Here is a 23,209-nt window from a genome sequence, read left to right on the forward strand (position 1 = left end):
CAATTGGGTTTTTAGTCTTCATTAGGATTAAAAAAAATGTTTGGGCCTTCTTCAAATGATGTCTTCTATGACCTTGCTCAAGTTGGGCCTTAAACATGTGTTGGGCCTTCAATTTAATGGGCATGTGTTGGGTTTTAATTCTTTATGAGTTGGGTTTGAATTCTTCATTCTTCAATCCAATTTGAGTCTCCAAACTTACCTTCTTTATGCCTACAAGTAAGCAATTGAGTGTTATTAAATTATATATTATGTATATATTTATATGGTATATTATATACTTATATATTATATAGATGCTCCATGCATGCATCCATTGAGTATATGTATTATGTTATAATATATATATGTATATTACACATAACTATTCAATTAAACTAATTTAAAATCAAAACAGGGGTTATAATTATAACAAAATTTTATAAAATTAACCACTAATCATGAAACAAGAAAGTTGACTTCTACAATTAATTAGGGGCATAAATCGAAGACGTTGGATGATCCATTATTGCTGCTCGAATTCAAGGGCCAATTATGGAGTCTAGAGGATGTTTCAAATGCACTTGGGTCAACTATTAAATGGAGTTCAATACAAGAAAAGCCCAAGCATTTTAATCACAAGAATGATCCAAACATTTTAATCACAAGGAAGGCCCAAGCATTTTTCACATAGAAGATTCAAGACCAACCAAAGGCCCAATAAAGCCCAACTTGTAGAAGACTTTTCTTTGTTTTATATTTGTATGAGTGTTGTACCACCTAAAGTCTTTTGTATTCTTATGAGTATTCCATCACCTAAAGTCTTTTGTACGTTTTTTGGTAAATGTCCCATTAGCTTAGTTATGATTATGTTTTATGATAATGAGGTAATTTTATTTGTGTGGTCATTATTGCATCTTGTGAGCTATAAATAGCTCACTTGGGTGCACTTGTGAAGGAGTGATTATTCTTGAATCAAAGCTTAGTAGTGTTCTTAGAGTTTCTTTTTGAGAAATTGCTCTTGTTCTCTCTTCTTTTCTCTCTTGTGATCTTTCTACTTCTTTTTCTTCTCTTAAATTCTCATGTCATTTATTATTATTTTATTATCCACTGCCTGAATGGCCGGTTAATTTCTGTCATTAAATTTTTGTAATTTTAATTCACGTCTTTTTATTATTTATTGCCTAAATGACTGATTAATTTCTGCTATTTTAATTCATGTCATTTAAATTCCTGTCAATTAATTTTCAAATGAAGATGAGTAGCTAAATTCAATCTTAGGTTAAGGCAATGATAGTGTTCAACGCCAATGATTCCCAAAAAAAGCTACATTTTAAATGAGCAATATTAATTTAAATTTCAGTATGAGTGTGTATTAATTATTAAGAAATCACTAGGTTTAGATTGAAGCGTAAACCTAACTCAGAGCTTTCATGCCACGTATGGGAGTTACTAAATCTGGAAACGCTATCATACCAGAACCCGAATGATGAATTTAGTTATTTTATGTATTAATTGAAATTGAATTTATGGTAGTTGCTTAAACTAGAATCTCGCATATCATGTATAGGAATTGCTTAAACTAGAACTATCATCATCTCTAATTACATTTAATAACAAACCCTCATATTTGAAATTAAATTAATGTTGCTAATCTTTTTTGCTAAAAATTGGGGATCAACGGGTTGGTGCTAAAATTGTCTTAACTCAAGTGTTATCTAATTCTATATTCTCACATTTAGTGTTTATTTTAATTTCTGCCTTACTTTATTTTCTAACATCCGTTATCTGAAAATTCATAAAAAAATCATGCTGCCAATTCTCCATATGCGTGTGTATATGACATTCTTTTTCTTTTATCATAAATAAATCTCTCAGTGGACGGCCAATACTCATTCAGAAAATACAAATTTAAATTTGGACTACAATTACACTCGTACACTGACGAGTATAAACCTCTCACCAAAATAAATAAAAAAATATAAAAGTTTTATTGTGTTTTAATTATAGGGTGAGAGCGCAACCAAATTTTGGCTCTCACCCTGCAATTAAAATACAATAAAATTTTTATATTTTTCTTTATTTTGGTGAGAGGTTTATACTCGTTAGTGTACGAGTGTAGTTGTAATCCAAATTTAAATTTATATTTTCTGGATGAGTCTAGATCGTCCACTGAGAGATTTATTTATGCCAAAAGAAAAAGAATGTCACACACATGCGCATGATATGAGGATTTGTTATTAAATGCAATTAGAGATGATGATAGTTCTAATTTAAGCAATCCACATGCATGATATGCGGGATTCTAGTTTAAGCAACTACCATAAATACAATTGCAATTAATACACAAAATAACTAAATTCATCATCCGAGTTTAGGTATGATAACGTTTTCATGTCTAGTAACTCCTATACATAGCATGAAAGCTCTAAGTTAGGTTTACGCTCCAATTCAAATCTAGTGATTTCTTAATAATTAATACACACTCATACTGAAATTTAAATTAATGTTGCTCATTTAAAACGCAGCTTTCTTTGGGAATCATTAGCGTTGGACATTGTCCTTACCTTAACTCACGATTGGATTTAGCTACTCATTTTCATTTGAAAATTAATTGATAGGAATTTAAATGACAGGAATTAAAACAACATAAATTAACCAGTCATTTAGGCGGTGGATAATAAAAAGACGTGAATTAAAATTACAAAAATTTAATGACATAAATTAACCGGCCATTCAGGTGGTGGATAATAAAATAACAATACATGACATGAGAATTCAAGAGAAAAAGAAATATCACAAAAGAGAAAAAAAAAGAGAACAAGAGTAATTCTCAAAGAGAAACTCTAAGAACACTACTAAGATTTGATTCAAGAATAATCACCCATTCACAAATGCACCCAAATGAGCTATTTATAGCCCACAAGATGTAATAAGGACCACACAAATAAAATTATCCCATTATCACAAAACGTAATCATAACTAAGCTAATAAGGCATTTACCAAAAAAAAATACAAAAGACTTTAACTAGTGGAAAGACACAAAATGCAAAAGACTTTAGATGGTGGAACACTCATAAAAATATAAAAGATTTTGGGTGGTGGAACATTCATAAGAATACAAAAGACTTTAGGTGGTAAAACACTCATAAAAATATAAAATAAAGAAAAGTCTTCTACAAGTTGGGCTTTGTTGAGCCTTTAGTTGGTCTTGGGCCTTCTATGTGAAAAATGTTTGGACTTTCCTTGTGATTAAAATGCTTGGGCCTTCCTTGTGATTAAAATGCTTGGACCTTCCTTGTGTTGGACTCTATTTAACAGTTGACCCAAGTGCACCTGAAATATCCTCTAGACTCCATAATTGACCCTTAAATTCGAGCAGTAATAATGGGTCATCCAACGTCTTCGATTTATGCCCCTAATTTATTGTAGAAGTCAACTTCCTTGCTTCATCCAAAAAATATAATGTAATGCTAATAATTATTTATTTTAAGCATAAATATAAAACTAAAATGGGGATATAATTCATTAAGATTTAGGAAACATTAACCCCTCATCAGGGAGATCCGGTGCGCGGCAACAGTGGCAAAAGGACCGTGGGTCCAATCAGAGATGGTTGCGAGCAGAAGCGAGTAGTGACGACTAGTGGTCGTGGTGGTTGCCCAATGGTGAGCAACGACCGAAGGTGGCTACGGCCGGTTGCAGCAGTGGGGGAGTTGTACGCGTGGTCTTGCGCACGAGAGGCCTTGCGAAGATCGCAGAGACGTCTGTCGATGGCGAAAATTGTGGGGCCAATGGTGTCAACAGAAGGCAGTCACAGCGGCGGCGACGAAGGCCAAGGGTGGCCGAGGCTGTGCACAAGTGAAAGGGAGAAGAAAGGGGGAGGAAGAAGAAGAAAGAGAAAAAAAAATAAGGAAGAGGAGAAAAAGAAAGGATAAAGAGGGAAAAATGAAAAAAAAAAAAAAAAGGAGAAAATTGACCATTCAATAGAGGTCAAGATGTATTTAGATCATGGACTTATGTGTTAAGGTTTAAAAAATACCAAAATAAGATAAATAACGTCTTGAAAAAAAAAATCGACAATAGAGAAGTGATATGTATAGGGATATCGATTGGATGATTTAGTGAAAGCAAATTGAAAAATTGATAATATGAGAGCCGCGGACTCATCATAATGATGTGTGTACCTGCTGGGATGGGAGCTCGGGTTGAGACTCCTAGCCCAAGGACCGAGATATGTGGTTATGAGCTTTGAAAGTGAAATTGGAAAGGCATGCATGGTTAACAAGTGTACTTGTCTAGGGATTGATAAGCATGGTCAACCCAAGAGTTCTAATTTTGAGATACGCGATGGCAGTTTCAAGTTTCGGATAAGATATACGTGCTAGAGTTCTTGTGATTAAGAGATGATTATAGACGATATAGTTTTCCTTGGGATGTGTGATCAGGTAGGTTCTTCTTTGCGAACGCCTGCACGAACCAGTCACCACCTGTGCACAGCCCCGACCACCCTTGGCCTTTGTCGCCGTCGCTACGACTACCTTCGGTGGACACCATCGACCCCACGATCGCCGCCACTGACCGATACCTCTGCAGTCTCCACCAAGGCCTCCCGTGCGCAAGGTCGCGCGTACAACGCCCCCACCGTTGCGACCGACCATAGCCACCTCTGGTCGTTGCTCACCATTGAGCAACCACCGTGACCACTAGCTATCGTCACTCGCCTCTGCTTGCAACCATCTCCGATTGCCAATTGGACCCACGCTCCTCTTGTCGCCGGGCACCGAATCTCCCTTGCCATAGGTGGCCATCACCAGATCGGTCGCCGCTAACCCTTAGATCTGCCCGACCGCCTTGCAACCGTTGCTACCAAATTTGAAATAAGATCTAGGCCATCTCGACCCGATTAGATCCGACCCATACTTGATCCGTCTAGATCTAAGCTAGTACCCAGATCCATCATGCCAAGACCCCGGTCTCAATGCGATGCTTGCATAGTCTTGAATGCCCAATGTATCCCAAGGTGCTTCTTTGCCCCTTACTTCAACCATGAGGAAGGAGTTATTGATTTTTCTACCATCCACAAAGTTTTTAGTGCTAGAAATGCCTTCATCCTCCTAGCCCAAGTTCCAATAAGGGATCGATCTGAGACAGCCATTACACTCACTATTGAAGCTCTAGCTCGGCTTCAATATCTTATTTACGGCTGTGTGTCCCATATTCTTGTCCTCCAACAATAGGTTATTGATCTGCAAATTTATCTAACTTTATTGTAAGAATTTACAAACTATTATGCATATCCTCAACCTGATCCAAATGGGTCTTATCCACAACCCAATCCAAGTCTATTTCCAGAAAATGCCTAACTTCCTAGTTTTTCCACCGATACTAGTAATAGTCAGTACCCACTCTAAGACGACGTCGATGAACTTGGACCCGTCGTGTTCAATAATTATCGTCGACACTGAGCATCGATAACATTTCAAGTTATCAGTTTCTGTAATTTGACTTCTTTCCCTCCTTCCCCCCTCCTTTTTTGTATTATCTCATGGTTTAATCTCTTGTAAATGTATTGATCATATGAAATGAATGTTATGTTTTAGTTATTTTAATGTCTCATTCCCTTATCTTATCCTCGATTGCATATCAGTCTTAAAAATATCCCAGCCTCTTGCAATAATTCATCAAATCGATGTAAAGATGTTGATTCTTAATTATCACCTCATTTAAAGTCTGATAATTTACATCCTCAGTTAATCCACACATAACTGAGTATCAAATAACCTCAAACTATCAATAACAAATTTATTTATCAAGAAATAATTCCAATACATCTTTTGAGAATACATCCTGGTATATATTTCTCTCATTACCTTAATTTTTTTACGATTTTTCACTGACCGCAAATGTTTGTACCACATATTAACAAGCTCTTTATATTCATAACTTCATGTCATCACCTTAAATGATTGCCCCAAAGATTTCTCACAACTATCGGGACAGTAATCCATAGCCATACCACCAGTTAGTGGCACACCTCGCACTCATGTTCATTGGAACTTGGACCCTATACAAGGTACAAATCCTATTGTGTTGTTCCATATCTTCAGCATTTGATCGTCTCCCATGCCATTTGCAATGACGCTTTGATCGACGAGTCTCTCGATCAAACTATCGTAGTGAATGTGTTGTTCCATCCATCATCCCTTTGTAGTGGGTCCCTAGATCCAGACCTATTCACTACGAAAACCAAACTAGTAATGTTGTCACGTTGCTAGGGTTCTTTGTCCCATCTCTGCTAGTCACTTTAGTAGCACCATTATCGCCTCTTTAACTGGCGTAACTCACATGCCATTACTTGACCACCTTCGGTCTCTCGCTCGACCCAATCCTTTGAATCCTTAATCTATACAACTTTTTCGGATGAACCTAAAAAATATTTATCATCTGATCATAACTCAACAGCTAGGCTATGTCACATCAAACAAACTATCCATAAATCGATCAATCTTGATAACTACCAATTTTCCTATCATTCGTCATAATGATTCCGACTAATGACCTCAAATCAACAGTCTCTAAATCCATATTCATGATTACCGAATCATCCTTATGTTCGAACCATATTATCGAACCCTACCTCTCATAGCTTAGGTCATTCTGACCAGCTGTTCTGTCGCTTAACAAGGTTAGAATCCTCAAATCAATAACCTTTAAGGCTTCAATTAACAACCCCAACTCTCCAAGTAAGGATTTCATTCTACGAACCATCAGTTTCTTTTTCCCCTTAATCTCCACTTGGGGTTATTTTTCCCCTAAGTCTCCAAGTTGTTATTCCCTAAATCTCCAAATAGGGTTAAGTTATGAGAATCCTCAACTGAAATAACACCTAATCTCCAAGTCAAACTTTTATAAGTCTCCAAATAAAATTTCGCTCTGACACGAACTATATCAGAGTCTCATAAGTCGATACTAAACTAAACATACATGACTCTCTCACGTGAGTTGTTTCTCTCGAGGTAACTTTAGCTCAATTCCTATTTCACTTTCATTATCCATCATCAAAATCAAACATCGAAATTTTCAAATTCTATTCTCCAAAAGCACTAATTGAACCATCCTAGGTTTATTATTTTCTAGGATCCTCGATCTATACTAAATTATTCCTAACTCGATCATTCTTAATTTTCACTAGTACCCTTGAGTCTCAAATTGAGGTTTTTGCTAGTTCGCTCTGATGCGAACTATAACACCCCATTTTCCAAGCGTGTTATAACTTAGGATAATTCTGGGATAATAAATTTTTTCTTTCAAAACTAATGCTAAACCATATCATTCCTCATATTCATCCCAAAATTTTTATACATTTATCTCGAAAGAGAATTATCATAAATATCAATTGCAGAAGTTAGAATCGAATCTAACATCTTAACATACATCATCATTAACCATAAATGAGGTTATACATCATCATTCTTCAAAACTTTTAGAATTAAAAGTAGTAGAACTTAAATACATGGGTTACATAACATATATTCAATTTATCATACACTTTGCTAAGTGTCATTTCATGCCTCATTCATCCTCGTTTCTGCTACAATCTCCATCTGGAACGTTTTAATATTCTAGGGGTAAAGCCCAGATTAGATGATGAATCATTTAAGTAAGGGTACAAAACATATTTTCGTGTATGGATGCAATATGCAAAATATCATCATTCCTTTCTAGTTTGAGTCGACCGCACCTAACTGCTACTCTCCATTTTTACAACCTCCTTACCAAGTTAAGGTGTATGGGTGCACCCTTGGTAGAGCAGCAGTGTCAGTCCATAATCGCAAATCCTATGCAATGCGTGACTAATAATATCATCGTGAATGTATGCACATTTCATCATAGAATATAAATACAATCTACATGACATATTCACATCAAGACATGACAACATGATAAAACCATTTACATAAAATCATATTTTAGGTAGAACCACTTACCTTCTCAAGCTTATCGGGCTATCTCGATATTCGCGTCTTGCCTCGAAATACATGCATCATCTCGATTTGCGTGTCAACCTCAAAATTTGAACAAGTCACTTCAACTTAAGTCTCAAAGCACCCTAATCATCATATTTATTTAAATAAGTATTAAAATCTATTTTTTCATAATTTCTTGTATTTTCTTTATTTTTCTCTCTATTGCTTCCTATTTTTCCTCAATAAATCCAAACTAAATATTTCTCAATATTTTATCGAATAGTTCACGATAACAATTCATAAAATAACATTTCTGAATTTATGGAATTTTCTAAAAAATTTTACTCACATTGACTTAACCTCTCAGGCTTTCTTAGTATACGTGCTCTAACCTCGAACGTGTGCCCGATCAATTTCCTAGCTTTAGGCATACTCCTCAAGTCCTAAATTAATTCCTAGAATTTTTTGACATTTTTCAGAATTTTCCTCCATCTTTCATGTTTTCTTTTTCCTTATTTTTTTCTTTTCTTTTTTCTCCTTTTCTAGTTTTTTTTTCTTTTTCCTTCTCCTTCTTCTCTTCTTCTTCCTATGTTTCTCCTACGTGTGCAAACCAGCGCCTGCGCGCATGGCCGCTAGCCACCACCGACTGCTTCTAGTCACCACACAACCCTCGCTCACTACCGCGTCGCACACACACTGGCAACTGTTGTACGCTACCATGGTCGCACCCGAACTGCCATGGTCGCACCTCCGTCTCTGCCTCCAACCATCTCCATCACTTCAAGCACCTCATCGCGCCCCCTTGCGCCACCACGCTTACTGCTGCTGCCCTGCTCGCCAACTAGCCCGCTTAAGCTTATTGGGTGCTTGCGACCATGGCTGTTGCAAGCTGCTTCCAGAGACCCTCCATTGCCCAACTCTCTCTCTTTCTCGATCTTGCATGATCTCTTTCTCTCTCTCAATCTCTCAGCCAGGCTCTTTCTCTCTACTCTCATTCTCTCAACCCTCTGATTATCTCGGCTAAGCTCTCTCTACTTCTTCCCATTTCTTCTTCATTTCTTATATATATTATATAGTATTAACTCTCTAGATTTTTAGCCTCAAATCGTTCTGTCAATTCTCTCATCCCAATGCCCTAAAATGGTATAAAATTTGCCCTCATCACATGTGTATATCCATCACCCACTGTCTATCATTCTTTGCCATCACGCATGCTTATATTTATATATTACACTAATATAATTATGAGAAATTATACATTTAACCCCCATATTTCATCCTTATTTCATTTGGAAACTTCTTTAATTGCAAATACTCTCTCTATTATTCCAATAAATTTGTATTGCGATACTGAAAATGTAAAATTAATACTTCAAGCTTACTTGATAAGGACGATTTCATCTTTGCGCCTTCACATGACCTTTGTTTCGTCCCGAAACCACCCCAGGGTTGATCATTATGAAAAAACGAAACCTCCTCAGCATTCCGTTGACTTCCCGCAAGCTGAAATAATTCCTCTGATTTCTTAAACATCTTACACCCAAATATCCAGGCAACAAAATCTAGTTCGAATTTCTGATTTTTACAAATATTCCTGTTGATATATTAGAATGGACTGCAGATGATATCAGGCCCAGTAGGCCCAAAATCCTGGCATTAAAAGGCCAAACCTGGAAAAGGAAAACTTGTTGGGTAAGGAGTCTTAGGCCCCACAATTATTACATGGGTCACCTTGACATGGGCAGACATAATGACGAGGCATGGTACAACATCATTGATAATGTGGACCCCCACTACCTAAAACACTTGAGGGAATTTATTGGGGCACAAAAAAATTGACAATCAAATTGCAAATACACCAAGCCCAAACAAATCAATGGCGATATCCAATGCATTATTTTATGCAACGAGGGGCCCAGGAATAGTTATAAAGAGTACCTAGACAAAGACGAGAATGCCATACTAAAACGGTGGACACTTGCAAATGCAAAGTTCATCTTCATCTCCGGCCAACTGTACTCAGAGGGTGACGGCCCCAGAGCGTGAAAATCCAACACGCCATAGCCAAGACGTCTAAGAGGCATAAGAAATTCAAGCTCGAGTGCGGGTACATCGTATATCACGCCAATGGTTACATATGACCACACGTTATTCCAAAAACTATGCAATCAGGGGTTTACTCCAACACCTTCTAGAACCCCTTATACTTCAAGACAATGAAATGCATCACTAGGAACCAATACAAAACTGTGATCAAATTCAACTACAACCTCCGCAAGGCACTCAAAGTCCAGCTTAGGATTTTACCCTTGATGACCTAGATGTCTGGTGGCTTTTGCAGAGATCTCCCAAAGTAGGTTATGGCCATGCGTATTCGATATCATATAATGATGAAAGTACAGTCAATCAGATGTATTTCCCTTGATTTACTTTTTATTTGTATTAAAAATGCCATGAAGAAATGACAACTATGCATCAATTACAAACTCATATATGATAAAATTGAGTTCTACGAATAACGCGATTACAATTCCACTCCAAGCTAAGAATCAAAGAAAGGGAAAGGAGTAGCAAAGGACCCCCATATTCAAAGAACCAGGCTTTATTTTCAGTTGTAATCAAAGAGGTTTCCCACAACCACCCAGTACTAATAACGAATTGGGATCTCTACACAACCTTAGATGTAAAAAATTACATGATTTTAAACGGTACAAGGATGAGTTCCTAAGGTTATTGTACCAAAAAGACAACAACAGTGCTCCTTACTGGAAATAAAAATATATATGGGGATTACCACGTTTATTTGTAGACAAAGTACGAGAAAGAATCAGTCTTGAAAGCTCGAATCGAAGAATAGATTACAATAAGTATACCTTCGAAGATTTGACCCAATTTATAATATCTACTACATCACAAGAATGCAATGTTTGAATTACAGAAACAGGTGATATGGAAATCAGATTAACAAACTTTTCAGATATTTTAACAAATTTGGAAGGCAAATTAAAATTAGATGGTGTAGACTGAAGCTGGACCATATCAACAAACAAGCAATTCAACAATGGGTCTTGGAAGCATGCATTGCTCAGCCCAAAAGATTCATCAGAAGGACATTAATGAAGAAGGGAATTTGCTTTGAGGATAGTCCATATCTCTACAGAAACAATAAAACCAACAAAAAATTCGCCAAAAGGACAATCAATGCCTAAAAAAACTCACCAGAAAATGATAAGGATCAGAGTTTAGAGACAATGATGCTTTACAACAATCAAGATCCCTACCCATAATGTATATTGCCCCAAAGGATTCGCCTAAATGATCAGAAGACAATAATGAAGAAAGGAGTCTGCTTGATAACAGTCCAATTCTCTATCCACAAAACTGAATCTGCAAAACCAAGCTCCTTACAAAGAGAGTTATTACTAGGATTAAAGGAATCATCAGTTCTTCTGCAATGGCCAACATCATCAGAGGGCTTCTTTGACAATTAGCACCACCCTTATCTAGAGTTGGAAAATGGGCCAGGTGGCCTATGGGCCTGGCTAGCTGGCCAGCCTCCCAGCCCTACCCACCCCGATTTGGTACTGTAGCAAATAGGCCAGCTTGGTCCGGTCCCAAGAATATAAGTCGTGCCAAGCTAGTGCTTTGTGGCCCGTGGCCCAGCATGACCCACCAAAATGGCACGACCCAGGGAATCATGGCAAATTGTATGGAATCATGCCAATTTTGTCTAATTATCTTATCAAATTAAATTTCAAATTGTAGGGAATCATGGCAATTTGGTCTGATTATCTGACCAAAATAAATTTCAAATTGTAGGAATCATGGCAGAGAATCATGGCAAATTGCATGGAATAATGGCAAATTGCAGGGAATCATGGCAATTTGGTTTGATTATTAAACCAAATTGAATTTCAAATTACTTTCACTCATGGCAGGGAAGTTATCAGACCAAATTAAATTTCAAAGTGCTTTCACTATTACAAAGAATCATTGCAGGGAAGCAATCAAATCAAATTGAAATTTCAAATTCAAATTGTTTCACTATTATAAGCGATTGTTGAAGTTATTCAATCACAAAAATTGCGTTCACTATCTTACTCTCTTGCCGATACACTATTTTATAAGTTGTCATGCTCTATTACTATCTTGTTAATTACTATATTTTCTAGTGTCTCGATATTTTTTATTGTTTTCATTACTCTACATTTAGAACCATGTTTTCCTTTCGTCGCTCCCTCGCTACTCATAGAAATGATCCTCACAGTGCTTCTTTTATGGAGCCCCCTTAAGCCATTACATTTTCTGAAAACCCTCAATGGCCTTCTATTCCATCCCCAATGGGACCACTCCCCCATGATTTTTTTAACGATTAGAGTGGCAGTCAATGGGCATGGTCGCACCCATCATTTACTGAATCAGAAACACAACCTCCCAAATCACAAGATCCTGATATGCAAATGTTTGTTAACCCCCCACCTCTACCAACTGAGAAACCCTCACCAAACAAGGGTTAGACCTCCTCAAAACAACCAAATGAGGAGCTGTCCAGCTCACAATGTAACTCCAAGCAACAAAGAACTAGTAATATATGGCAGGTATTCGAGATCATTTATATAGTCGGGAAAGGTTAAAGAGCTCCATGTAAATTTTGTAAAAAATACTACTCATGCTAACCAGGGGGTAGGACTAGACACTTGATAAGACATGCCTTGAAACATGATGGCGGTTTGGACGCAACGCAGACACAATTGCAACAAGATAAGGGTTTGATTTTTCGATATAATAGCGAACTTGATAAATCTAGTTTAGCAAAACTAATAATTAAAATTGAATCTTCTTTTTTGTTTGGGGAGAATACAATATTTAAATGATATTGTAAAAATACATTACAACCTGCAACTAGGGGTTTTTCACAAAAGACTAACAAATGAGGCAATGAGGTTATATCTAGAATATTTAGAACAATTGAAAAATACATTTAATGCATTTAATGGAATTGTGTCATTAACGTCGGATATTTGGTATAATGTTATGACAAATAACCACTATATGTGTGTCACCATATATTGAATTGATGAAGAATGAAAAATTCAAAAAAGAATAATTGGATTCATAGAATTAGTAAAACAACATAAGGGTAATTTAATTATAAGTAAAATTTGAGAGACCTGTTATAATTACAATATTAGTGATAAAATAATGGCAATCTCATTTGATAATGCGAGTAACAATGGCTCTGCCATTGAACGACTCAAATGTGAACTTCCATTAATTTTAGATGGGCAACTGTTTCACAATAGATGTGCATGCCATATTTTAAAGTTATGTATACAGGATAGTCTACAAGTATATAATAAGACATTAGCTAAAATAATGGGTGTTTTGGCTTTAATTCGAAGTAATGAATTCTGTTCCCCGAGAGTGGAAACAACTTATTAATGGATTTGACTTACCATATAGAAGATTTCCAGCAGATATTCAAACTATGTGAAATTCAACTTAGTTATTGTTACGAAAAACTAAACCATATATACAAAACTTGAATTATTTTTAAATAGAGAAATAGTAGAAGTATAACAACTAAGGGATAGTGCTTGGGAACAACAAAATGTTATTATCTATATATTAAAAACATTTTATAGTGCAACAAAAATATTTTATGGTTGTAAATATCCTACCACACATATTTTTATTCGTGAAACATTTCCTATTATTAGTTGTTTTGCAAAACATAGGGATTCAAATATATATGGACAATTTATAGCCTCAATGAATAAAAAAATTATTGGACTAATATACCACTATTATATTTTATAGCAGCTATATTAGATCCCACACAAAAGTGGAAATGTGTTGAATATTTTTTAGAGTTTTACGAAGCGATTATGGGGGTTAACACACAAGAAATAAAAACAAAAGTTCAAAATTTAATTTTTGAAATATATAATTTATATGAGTCTTATTTTGGTAATAAATCAAGTAGTGAAAATTCTTCTTCACAAGAGAAGTCTAAAATATTCTTAAAATGGGGGTGGTCCACATACCTCAAATCGAGAAAACCAAATGGCAGTCCACAAACATCTATTGGGTTTAACGAACTTGAAATCTATTTAAATAAGAGATCTTCATTTTCTGATGAACACATTAATACATTTGATATTTTGTTATGGTGACGTCAAAATCAACACATGTATCCGGTGTTAGCCACCATGGCCCGAGATCTACTAACCCCCCCTCCTGGTGTCCATAGTGCCATCGAAATTAGCTTTTTCTACAAGAAATAGAGTGCTCAACCTAAAAAGATCAAGGTTGCAATAAACGACACTAGAAATGTGTATATGCTTTAAGGATTAGTTGGATGCTGAATTTGACAAACAATTGATAGATTTGTACAATGAATCTAGCGAATCAGAGTATAATGACAGTGCAGGATCATCCACAACATAGTGATATTTTCTCCTAAAGGGAATACGCCTCGCAATTATTGAAAAATTTGAGCAAGAAATCGGAGCAAGAAAAATAAAGAGGAGATTTGAACAGGAAGAAGGAATGGTTGCATCAAATCAAAGGAAAAATCAAAAGAGGAGATTTGGCCCGCGAAGATGGCATGGCCCTGCTTGCAAGCCCATGGCCCGTTCCGGCCTGCTCTAGCCCGCCTTAGCCCGTTTATAAAGGGCCATAGGGTCGTGTCGAGCCCCCATTTTCTATTGTTTGACCCGGCTCACCTCCCTCGCGGGCCAAGCGGGAGGGGAGCCAACACGCCCGACCCGCCCATTTTCCAACTCTACTCTTATCTTCAAGATATGATCACCTGAAGTTTTCCACCAATTGGATAAGAAGTTCAAGGAAGGCACCGCTTAGCTCAGATTGCATATCTCACTCTTTGCTCATTATCAAACTCTAGTAATTCTCACCTTGCACTTTGCAAAATTTCCCTTATGCTACAAGTTTGTAACACTGCCATGTATCCAAGTCAATCAATTCTCAAGTAATTCCGGACAAATGTTACAAGTTCTTGAAACAGTTGAATTTCCAGTTGTTTATTTTGATCATTTCAATGTCAAGTTTGTCCCAATTACAGCACAAGGATTGTAACAATTACAATGTGGAAAGTAAGAAGTTTTTAACAGAAGAGGTGGAGGAAAACCAAGAAAAACAACAATTCATATGTGTTATAATGGACTTATCGTAATAAAGATCATTGGCTGTCTAGAACTGTGTAGCCAACTCTACTTGATCAATCAAGGATAAATACCTCGATTATTACCTCACCCATAAACATATATTGGTTTTTTCACCTCTTTTTGAGTGTTGGTACACATTGTCTTATTTTAAGAAGTTAAAGCTATAGGAGAAATATTTTGAGGATTTTGTGTAACGTGACTTTGAAAATACTTAAAAATAAAAAATAATAGTTGAGGAATGATATGAAATTTATATGTAAATTTTGAGGGAAAAATGATTATTTAGCAATTTCCAAAGCACTTAACCGGTATGTAAATAATAGGCACTGCAATACTTGCAAAATAATACACATTTCTAAAGCAGCAATGGCTGGTGCCGGAAGCATTGAAGAATGCACCAAGCTTCCCAAATCTAACAAGTGAAAAGACCATCCTCCGCAACATTGCGAATGGATCGTGTTTCTTTTATCTAAACAACCCAAATAAAACTATAAATTATAATAGCAGCAACAGCAACATCAGAGGCATACCCACCACCATGGGACCGTATCTCACAGGGACAATTTATCGAGCAGCTAGAGAGCAACATAGAACGAGACATAAGTGTATCGCAAACACACCGATAGATGAATTCTGAAATGGGTAACGACTGCTGGACTGGCGGATTAAAGGCAATAAGGTTGCAGTTCAATATAAATTGCAGAATACTTGTGTGTGTCGCTGTGTGTATGAAACAAATAGATATGAGATAGAGGATCCTGCCTTGAGCACTATATTGCAAAGCTCCCACCGCGCGGCCGCCATCAGCACCCATCTCCTAATGATCATCACACCCACTTTTTTCTCTCTCTCTCTCTTGCCATCGATGATGGGTAATGCGGCCTCTGGTGGGAGCTTTGCAATGATGGGTGGTCACGAGAAATGCGAATGCGATGATGGGTGGCCACGTTCCTCGCGACCGCCGGCAATAATGGTCATGTACGATGATGGCCGGTGATGCAAGTAAAATGATTGTGTACAAGAATATTTTTGAAAAATAATTATATAATTGTAAAAGATGATTGTGGAGAATAGAGGTGAATGGAAATGGAATTTTCTTAACCAAAATAGTTGTTTTTGGAATTTTGGATTAAATAATTTATGTATAAAATTTGATAATATCACTTAGTTGAGAGTTAGCTCATATCTCCAAATTTAAGTTTCAATTTGTGATTGTGTATAATTTAATTATTTGAATAGTTATTAATCATGCAATTTACGAGTTTCAAGTAAAAGATGTATAATATTATTTTTATAATTATAGGTTGTTTTGTTAGATTTTATTTTTTCATAATATATTCAATGAGGTACTATTTGAAATCTCTGATATAAGATCATATTCTTTTTACTAATCACTGAACAAAGACAAAGCCCACAACAAAAACAAAGACCAAATGTTCTTATAGAACATGCAGAAAGAGCGTAGACACAAACATGAACCACGTCTATAAAATCATGATATGTTCAAGAACAACCAAGACAAAGGATCTGGAGATGTTAAGCTACAGGTCTTAACAGTAATAGCCAATCTTGAGAAACTCCAGAGGCATCTAAAAATCCATGTTCATTGAGACCAAACTAAGGGGAAGCTGAATTTCATGATTCATGGCCGAGTTTTAGACCTTCCTGATGAGGATAAACAACCTCTGGTCAAGCTCCAGCTTCTGTGCATCGCTCGGATCTGCTTTCAGCAGCATCAGAAGCCCTCCGAATGAAGCGCAAATCTCCCTGGAACAAAAATCGAAAAAGAAAAAACACAAAACCGTCAAATTTCCAATAAGTAGAGCCTTTCCATGGCAATCTTGCCCCAGGCAAAAGAGAAGCCCAGAAGAAGAAACAAACTGAGAAGAAGGGAAGAGAATTTGTTCATATAATTTTGTCTCAAGTGAGCAACAACTGGTGGCACAGGACTAAGACGTGGATTGCCCACCCATGCACCCCCAAATGATAATCGAAACCAGGCAAAAACATAAGCAGGACACATACTGCAACTTCACGGTCAGGGTAGTTTAGATCTCTGAACATTTAAGCTACTTAAACTTTTCGCTTCTTAATGCAAAGTCTGATAGCAAGCATACATGGGGTCTTTGGAAACAGCAGAGGTATATCTACAAGGTAAGGCATGCATACACTTTATTATCTGAGATCCTATATGACTTCCCATGCATGACATATTCAAACTTGTCTGCAAGCGATTTCCTTCCGCCCTGAAATTGATAAAATAGAGTACATAAGAGAACCTTTTACCCGAAATAATATCTGGAAACATCTAGAAAAGTTCACATCTCAACTGACAACGATTAGGATGGCATCCTACAAATGCATTAAAAGAGACATCCAAGGCCCAGTCATAGTTTCTACTTGTCAGGTTATGGCACTCTGAAAACGAGAACTTGTGAATCTTATTTTATGTTTTCTCCAAGTTGGTTTCCAATAAGTTTGACTAAATGCATGTTTACTCATGCATTATGTGTTTACCGCCATGTTTGGTAGGGAAAATCCATTTTCCAATACCATCCTTGTACAGCATCCCTCTGGCATCTTCTTGTGAATAATTTGGATTCCTTATCCTTCCATTACATCTATTACCGATCACATTGTCTGCTTCCATCACACACTATTCTGCTTCATACCTGAGCTGCAAACCATTAATCTGGAAGTACTTCTTATGCATCATACAACAATTTGGAAAAGTTAACCATATTATGAACACTTCAGCTCAGTTCAAGATCTAGAGTTATCTTAAGTTTCTCTTTATCCCAAATCGATTTAAGGAATCCATTCATGTTTCAATTTTTCAAAGCGGTAATAAGACTACAGCTTGACACACATTCACAGTAGTTCTTCATTAGGAAATGTCAAAAGGGGGTAAAAAGGTGCATGGAAACAACATTGTCTCAAGCAGTGTCAAGAGTATGGGGGGGCATTCAGAGTAGATGAATCTTAGATGATTCTGGTTAACAATGAGATGTTTGATTCTAGAATCAAAAGCAAGGAGATTCTTGTCTCTCTATGAAATTCCACTAATAAAATTAGAGATAGAGTCTACCAAACTCAAGTTCCAGGCATGATGGCAAAGCTTCATAAAACAAATCTTGCAATCAGATGAATTGAATCCTCTCATCTATGTCACGGAGAAGACGGGCTTCAGGGAAAAATGGAGACAATGAATCAGATGGCATATGTACAACACTGATACAATACAACAGAGACATGTTGAGTGCCTTGAGGCGGAAAAATAATGTATATTTTCATATATAATGAAAATAATTCACGTTCTACATAACAGGAGAGAAGTTCAAATAGAAAAATCAAAGGCAAAGTGTGGAACAATGTTATGAAAGAATTACATAAAAGATTTGCCAGGTAGCAATATCAATATTTGTGTAAGGGTGGTACAGTTGCTCGAATCAAGAACACCCTCTGCATTTTTTGCTATTTGTCACTATTATAGAGTTCAAAGAAGTTGGAGAAGCTCCAAAAGTAATCACCTGCTAGAAGCTTAATATTTAAATTCCACCTTGATGGAAACCACTGTGCACTCTCATGAAAAGTGGGGAAGAAAACCCAAGAAAGAAAAGAGGAAGACATAAAAACCATTGGGGATTGAGTAAACAGATTGTGGTATTATGTTGTTTATAGTTTAATCAACAATATGATTATAAAACCACACACGGGAACTAAGCTTTAACGGCTTTAGGTCAAGCTTCAGAAGCAACCCATGAACTAGACAAATATGTGAAGTAGCAAGATATATTGTATTAAGCTTACCTGAGTAAAATAACCACTATCAGGTGTTCCATCCAAATTCAGAGTAGATGCTAATACCATCAAGAATTTCTCCCCAACATGAAGAGGATATATGTCTATGTTCACATCTAGCTGCATGTACATTTCAAGCTGCTCGCTGATTGCTTCAATGCGAGAAACTATATGAAACACATTATGGAACTGTTAGCTTCAAACAGTAACAGACATACTGCTTCATATTTCAGAGAAGGCAAGAAGATTCTTTCTTCACATCAAAAGCATTCAGCTGTCAACTAAAATGGGAGTTTAGTTATGATCTTTTTCTCCTCAAAAAATATTTCACATAATCTTGCATTACAAAAGACATTTCTTCCAAGGTAAGTTCTTGTGGAAAATAATGAAGTATCATCAAGGAGTGCCAAATATGCAGAACAAATAGATAGATCACATAAAACAGACCACCAAAATGTTAGTTAGGAAGTTTATTTTCTCTCCCTTTCTTGAATAAGATGTCAGAAACTTACCTAGAGCAGATATCAGTTGGAAAATGAATAAAAATAGGTAGATACTTGACCCAAAAAAAGAAAAAAAGAAAAGAATGAAACTGGTAGAAAATAAATGTTTCCATAAAAGCCACTAATATAAAGAGTTTGAGAGAAGCTCCTCCCCTCTGCCATTCCCCTCCCCCTGCCCACGCAGGGCTCCCCTCAAAAAAAAAAAAAAAAAAGCCTTTTCATTTATGCTGCACTGTGCACCATAAACCAGGGTAAACACAAAATGAAATAGTCCTTTTGTAAAACTTCATGCCTGAACTAAAACTCCAATTTCTAACCTCAGCATATCCCCTGAATCCTAATTAGAGAGAGCATAATAGACCATTGATCTGAAGCCACTAAATAATAATGCACCAACAACCGTAATCGTGCCCTGCATTCACAGCACCAATTTAGTCTCACTGCAAAGTTCCAAAACCAATTAGTAATACCCTTCCAGAAATCCACACAGTCAGCAAAGACAGACTGCCAACCACCTTCACACGCGAAATACTCCAACTAAAACCCACAGTAACCCTTAGATCCCCTACTCCAGACTTCCAATATAACTTACCTCAATTCTGCCATTTTTCACAGTCTGACATTCCTTTCTTTCTTTTCTTTTCTTTTCTTTTTTTTTTTTTCTTTTTTTGGGGCGTGGGAGGGAGGGTTAGGTCAGCTATTTTCCAGTCTGCTTCTGGAGGCACGCTGAAAATGTTAATGCAACAAGTCCAGTAACAGCCTTAAATCTTCACAAGCTCCCAATTACATAATGCTCGACAAATATCCCAATGGCATGTCAGCTGCAGGATGGGGAAAAGGTATCTTTATCCACTAGAACCAAAAGAAATTTATGTCTTGTTGGTTTTGAAGCTCTGTTAATTTATGTCTTGTTGGTTTTGAAGCTCCAAACGGCGTTGTTGCTTTTAAGCTAATTGGATGGCCATGTGCAGCAACCGCATGCTGCCATTTGGCAGCTGCTGGATGGCAGCACGTGGCAACCATCAGCTGCCTTCAGTTGGGGCCCGATTGCCCTCTCTTGCCCGATCTTATTCCCTGCTCGCCTGCCATTTCTGTTGGAATAATCAATCGTGCTTGCACGATTTGATCCCAGCCATCCATCTGTGCTTTATGAGTCTCGATCCCAGCCATTCATCATCGCTTTTAATCTCGCCCTCGGGATGTGAACCATCAGACGAAAATCGATTGAGACGAAAGTGACAAAAGCAAAGGAGAAAGAAAAGATTCAGTAGAGGCGAGAGCCTTCGTCTTCGGGGCTAGGGTTTGCTTCTCTGTTTTTCCGTTCTCTGTAAATGTTGTATAGCTTTGCTTAATTTATATGGTTCGATAGGGTTCTGCCTTTTAATCTGTATTGAGTGATTATTGGGCATTTTTGTATTCTCGAACCATTGTTTGTAAAGAGGGTTTGGGAGGGTTTTATGTGGGTATAATCTCGGATTCATCTCATAGTACAATGAGCTCTTCTCTCTCGAGCTCAACATGGACGTACCCTCATTTTGAGGTGAACCACGGTAAATCCCTTGCCTCTTTTCGTTTTCGTTTCTGTTTTGTGTGTATGTTTATTTTGCTTCCAGTTTTTGTTCATCAAGAGTCTGTGATTGAAAAGCATCGGAAAATCCTAAGGCACTTGTTTTAGTTCCCAACATGTCTATTTGGTGTATTGGAGGAGTGAGGGCAAGTCTTGATGGCAAGAATATGGTTGTCCCCTTTGTGACTATAAGGTTCAAAAATAGCTTATTCGCAAAGATAAAGCTGCATACAAAAACAACCCTCCCCAACCCTCATAAAACAGGGAGCCTTGTGCACTAGGACTAGCCTTTTGGTATATAGGAGGAGTAAAATCCTAGGTAAAGGATGGGGATCAGTCAAACTCATGACATTAGACGTGAATCTATGTCACTCATCATGCGTTAACTCTCCCTGATATTGCCCAGTCACATTTATATCATCATACACATTATCACACACATTCTTTCAATTATTTCATTATAGATTCTCTTTAAAATGTCTTAAAGTTTATATCCAAGCCTATTGACAGAAATTCTTATATCATTCCTGTCAATTCTAACAATTTGATTAACCAAATTTCTTGACTGAATGTACATCATATGAATTAGTATCCCCATTCATTTACTTTGCATCAAATTTAGATCTCATGAGGGTGAGACTTTGTAGCAACAGTAGTATTACTCCTCTATGACTGGATAGTCACAGGATCAAATTGCACAAAAAAACCCTTTTTAAAGTAAATGTAAGGCTAAAAATGACCCTCTCCCAGCCCTTGCAAACTGGGGAGCCTCGTCCATTGGGGGCACCCCCCCTATAATTTAGTTCCCATGAACATCACACCATATTTTATACTTCACAACCATTCCATCATAATACTAAAAAACCCAGAAAGATGTATAAAAATTTTAGAGGTTCCAATTAGTATTCTGTCTACAAGGGTCCATTTTGTTAAATGCATGATCATTTCAACATATAAGACGGTTCCCAATGAAGTAATGAGAGGGATTACTTAAAATTGTTTGTACAAGAAAACCGTAGTAAATGGGAGAAAAATGCCATGGAAGCACACATAACTAATATTTCACCAAAATCAACAAAAGGGTTATTAGCTTCCAGTAGCTTGATTAGGCGCAAGAAACACTTTAGAACCAGATTTCCCACATCTAATATGCAAAAGAAACAACGAGTAACTGTAAAAACAAGCCGATCCTAACAATCACTTGTGAATTAAGGAAAAATACCTTTATCGAACTTTTTACCATCTGGGTCCAAACGCTCCACTCGAAATATATCCTCCAAAAGTGTCTCCACCATCCTTCAAACGAAGGTTCTCTCTCTCTCTCTCTCTCTCTCTCTCTCAGAGCAGAAACTGAGGTGATTATGGAACTTCTTTACCTCTGCTGCGACCAACTTGAATAGCCCAGGTGCTTGTTACGGTCACGGTTCGGGTCGGGCCATTTTGTTTGCCCGAATCACTGTGGATGACTAAGTCTAAGACCGTTATTCCGTTCATGGCAAATTGGATTGGCTTAATTCAAACTAGTGGATCACCCATTCGATGCATCGTTGAAACAAAAATTATTATTAAAGTGAAAATTATATAATTTAGTAGTTACAATAAATAAAAATCACAATAAAGAAGTAAAAAATAAATAAAATAATCGTGTTACAATCATGAAAATACAATAAAATGATTACATATTTTGAAAGATTTCTTTATATGCATTCAAGGATAGATGAATAATTAAAAACACATAACTCTATTCCGAAACTATGTAAAAAAATAAACTTAAATTAACATGTAATACAATAAACAATGCGTAAAAAATAAAAAAATTACACAATAACAAGAAAAAAAAATAAACGATAATCAATCTCTTTATTTTGAAATATGCATTTAATGGTAGATTTTTTTTTTTTCACGTGTATTTGTCTCATATGTGCTTATCACACAAACCCTCAAAACGTAATTTTTCTTAGTTGCATTCACATCACTCACTTGATAAAATAGTAGTGCTATGTTACACCAGAAGACCAAACTGGGTAAAAAAATACGGTTAAATTTTACTAAATAAAAGTAAAGAAGAAGAGAAAATTTGAGAAGAATAATCGAGAAAAGAGAATAAAGAAAATGGAAGGGTTGAACGGGAATGGAAATGAAGAAGAGAGAGATATTTGCTTTTTTTTATTAATTTATTTTTCTTCAAATTCTCATATTTCTCT

General features: G+C 36.5%; 2 protein-coding genes across 2 annotated transcripts in view; one reads left to right on the forward strand and one right to left on the reverse strand.

Moving 5' to 3' along the window:
- LOC127811538 (pentatricopeptide repeat-containing protein At1g62350-like) overlaps positions 1 to 23,209 on the forward strand; it is a 50,033-nt gene that overhangs the window by 16,755 nt on the left and 10,069 nt on the right. The gene's annotated exons all lie outside the window — the stretch shown is intronic.
- On the reverse strand, positions 16,554 to 22,393 carry LOC127811539 (DNA-directed RNA polymerases II and V subunit 8A-like). Its single transcript, XM_052351496.1, has 4 exons — positions 22,228 to 22,393; positions 18,945 to 19,102; positions 17,304 to 17,380; positions 16,554 to 16,901 (listed from the first exon to the last, which is right to left on the reverse strand). Exons 1-4 carry the CDS (start codon positions 22,298 to 22,300, stop codon positions 16,790 to 16,792), a joined length of 420 nt encoding a protein of 139 aa, XP_052207456.1. The 5' UTR covers positions 22,301 to 22,393; the 3' UTR covers positions 16,554 to 16,789.

This window comes from Diospyros lotus, chromosome 10 (assembly GCF_014633365.1).
Source record: "Diospyros lotus cultivar Yz01 chromosome 10, ASM1463336v1, whole genome shotgun sequence".
NCBI classification, from domain to species: domain Eukaryota; kingdom Viridiplantae; phylum Streptophyta; class Magnoliopsida; order Ericales; family Ebenaceae; genus Diospyros; species Diospyros lotus.